At 46.4% G+C, this 1877-nt stretch overlaps 1 protein-coding gene across 3 annotated transcripts in view; it reads left to right on the forward strand.

Annotated features, from left to right (window-relative positions):
- The first annotated feature begins 301 nt into the window (after positions 1-301).
- The window catches only part of MED14 (mediator complex subunit 14), a 56979-nt gene continuing 55403 nt past the window's right edge, over positions 302-1877 (forward strand). For all 3 annotated transcript variants that reach the window (XM_018556350.1, XM_018556349.1, XM_018556351.1), the window contains exon 1: positions 302-670. In XM_018556350.1, coding sequence (XP_018411852.1) covers positions 492-670 — 179 coding nt within the window. In that variant the 5' untranslated portion in view covers positions 302-491. The remainder of the gene's footprint in view (positions 671-1877) is intronic.

A 1877-nucleotide genomic window follows, 5' to 3' on the forward strand; every position in this document is an offset into this window, starting at 1 on the left:
CACTTAAAAAGAACACATGCAGCCACACGTTTTTGGGTTTAGCTACCCTTTAAAGGTAAAAGGCTGGAGATGTAGTATTGCTGACAACCCTGGCATGTAGCTGATCATACTCTGCTATTATCCTGTCACACGCTCACAGTCATGAGAGCCAACCCCGTGACTGTGTGAGTCCCAGCACCTGATGACGGATGGCTCTCCTGTGCCACTGCCAAGCTAATGACTGTTGCAGCGAATGACAAGTCAGAGGGAACGCATTACGCATGCGCAGTAGTAACTCAGCGTCTCTTCCGGTTTAGCCCCTTCCCCCGATGCCGCATTCCCTTCCGGTGTGAGAAGGAGGAGGCCGCCTGTGGGGCCTGGGGTTCGCACGCATTTGCTTTCTCTTCTGCCTGAATTTACGTTGTGAGGAAAGGGGGTCTCTTCTATTGACCCATGCATTCTCCCGAGGAGCCGTAGTGTCTCTGAGCCATAGCGCGTGAGTCCCGGCCAGAATGCCTCCTGTGCAACTAGAGAGCAATCAGCTGGTGGTGACTGGGGGTCCCACCACTGCCCCTCAGCCTCCTCCTGCAGGGGCAGTAGTCGCCTCTGCCAGCCATGGCTACCGCCTCAGTACACTCATCGACTTCTTACTACAGAGGACGTACCAGGAGATCAACGTGCTGGCTGATCTGTAAGTGACTTCCAGAGCTGCTCTGCATTGATGCCGGTTCATTGCATTCCCCTATTGATCGCACACTGACACACTGCTTTTCCATCTGCCCTGAAAGAAAGATGTAGGCTGACTTGCTGACCTCTCCTATTGAAAATGCTAACTGCCTGGCTGTCATGTATTGGCTTTCAGTACCTCACAGTCACTGATCAAGAACAGAGATGACTCAGTTATTTTAAAGTGTATGTGTAGGCACAACTTATTTTTAAGTTGAGTAGAGTCAGAAATGGTTGAAACCCTTGCCAGGGTTTACTTTTATTTGGTTGAGATAATTCACTTCCTGTTTTGGAATCATGACAGGAAGTAAGACAATATCTCTTTTAGCCCCCATTCACACCTGAGCATTTTGGGAGACACTGCTCAACGTTTAGAATCCTATTATTGTTAATGCTTTGCACCTGAGCGTTGTGTCTCCTGACATCTGTAGTGTTTTTGGCCCTATCGGAGAATCTGGGTAAAAAAAAAGGCCCCTTTAGTGTGGGATTCTGCACATAACTGTCTCCACCCCCTAGTAACAAGTTTTCTATTGGTCAAAACAAAAATGCTCAATTTTGTAAAGTTCTGCAAAATGCACAAAAAAGGCTTCAAAATCACCTTAAAACGTTCATATGCTCAACGTGGAAGGAGTTCCCTCTTCCCAGTGGTTGACATGAGAGCAAGTGGGAAACTTCCATCGATCTTTATACCTGACTGCTCAACAGGGCAAATTATTATTGCACAGGATTTATATAGCGCCAGCAGGTTTGCAGCGCTTTGCAATATAAGGAAGACATTCCAGTTACAATAGAAGTCAACACAAGATGGGCCTGCCCATGAGAGCTTACAATCTAGAAGAGAATCTCCTGGCTGTAGGCAGCAGTACAACTTGACAGAGGCTCTAATTCTTCCCACTCCATCCACTACTAAAGAAGATGGCATTATTATTATTACATAGTATTTATATAGCCCCAACAGTTTGCGCAGCGCTTTACAACATAAGGAAGACATTACAATCGCAATACAAATCAAGACAAGATGGTAAGGAGTGCCCTGCCCCTGAGGGCTTACAATCTAAAACAAACAATTTAAAGTGTATCTGTAGGCCTCTGTCAAGTTTGTATTGCTGTCTGTGTCCCCATTGGGGAGATTCACTCTCTATTTGTACTGGTTACCATTGTCACTGAGAATG

This window comes from Nanorana parkeri, unplaced genomic scaffold, assembly GCF_000935625.1.
Source record: "Nanorana parkeri isolate BGI_ZX_2015 unplaced genomic scaffold, ASM93562v1 scaffold234, whole genome shotgun sequence".
In the NCBI taxonomy this organism is placed as follows: Eukaryota; Metazoa; Chordata; class Amphibia; order Anura; family Dicroglossidae; genus Nanorana; species Nanorana parkeri.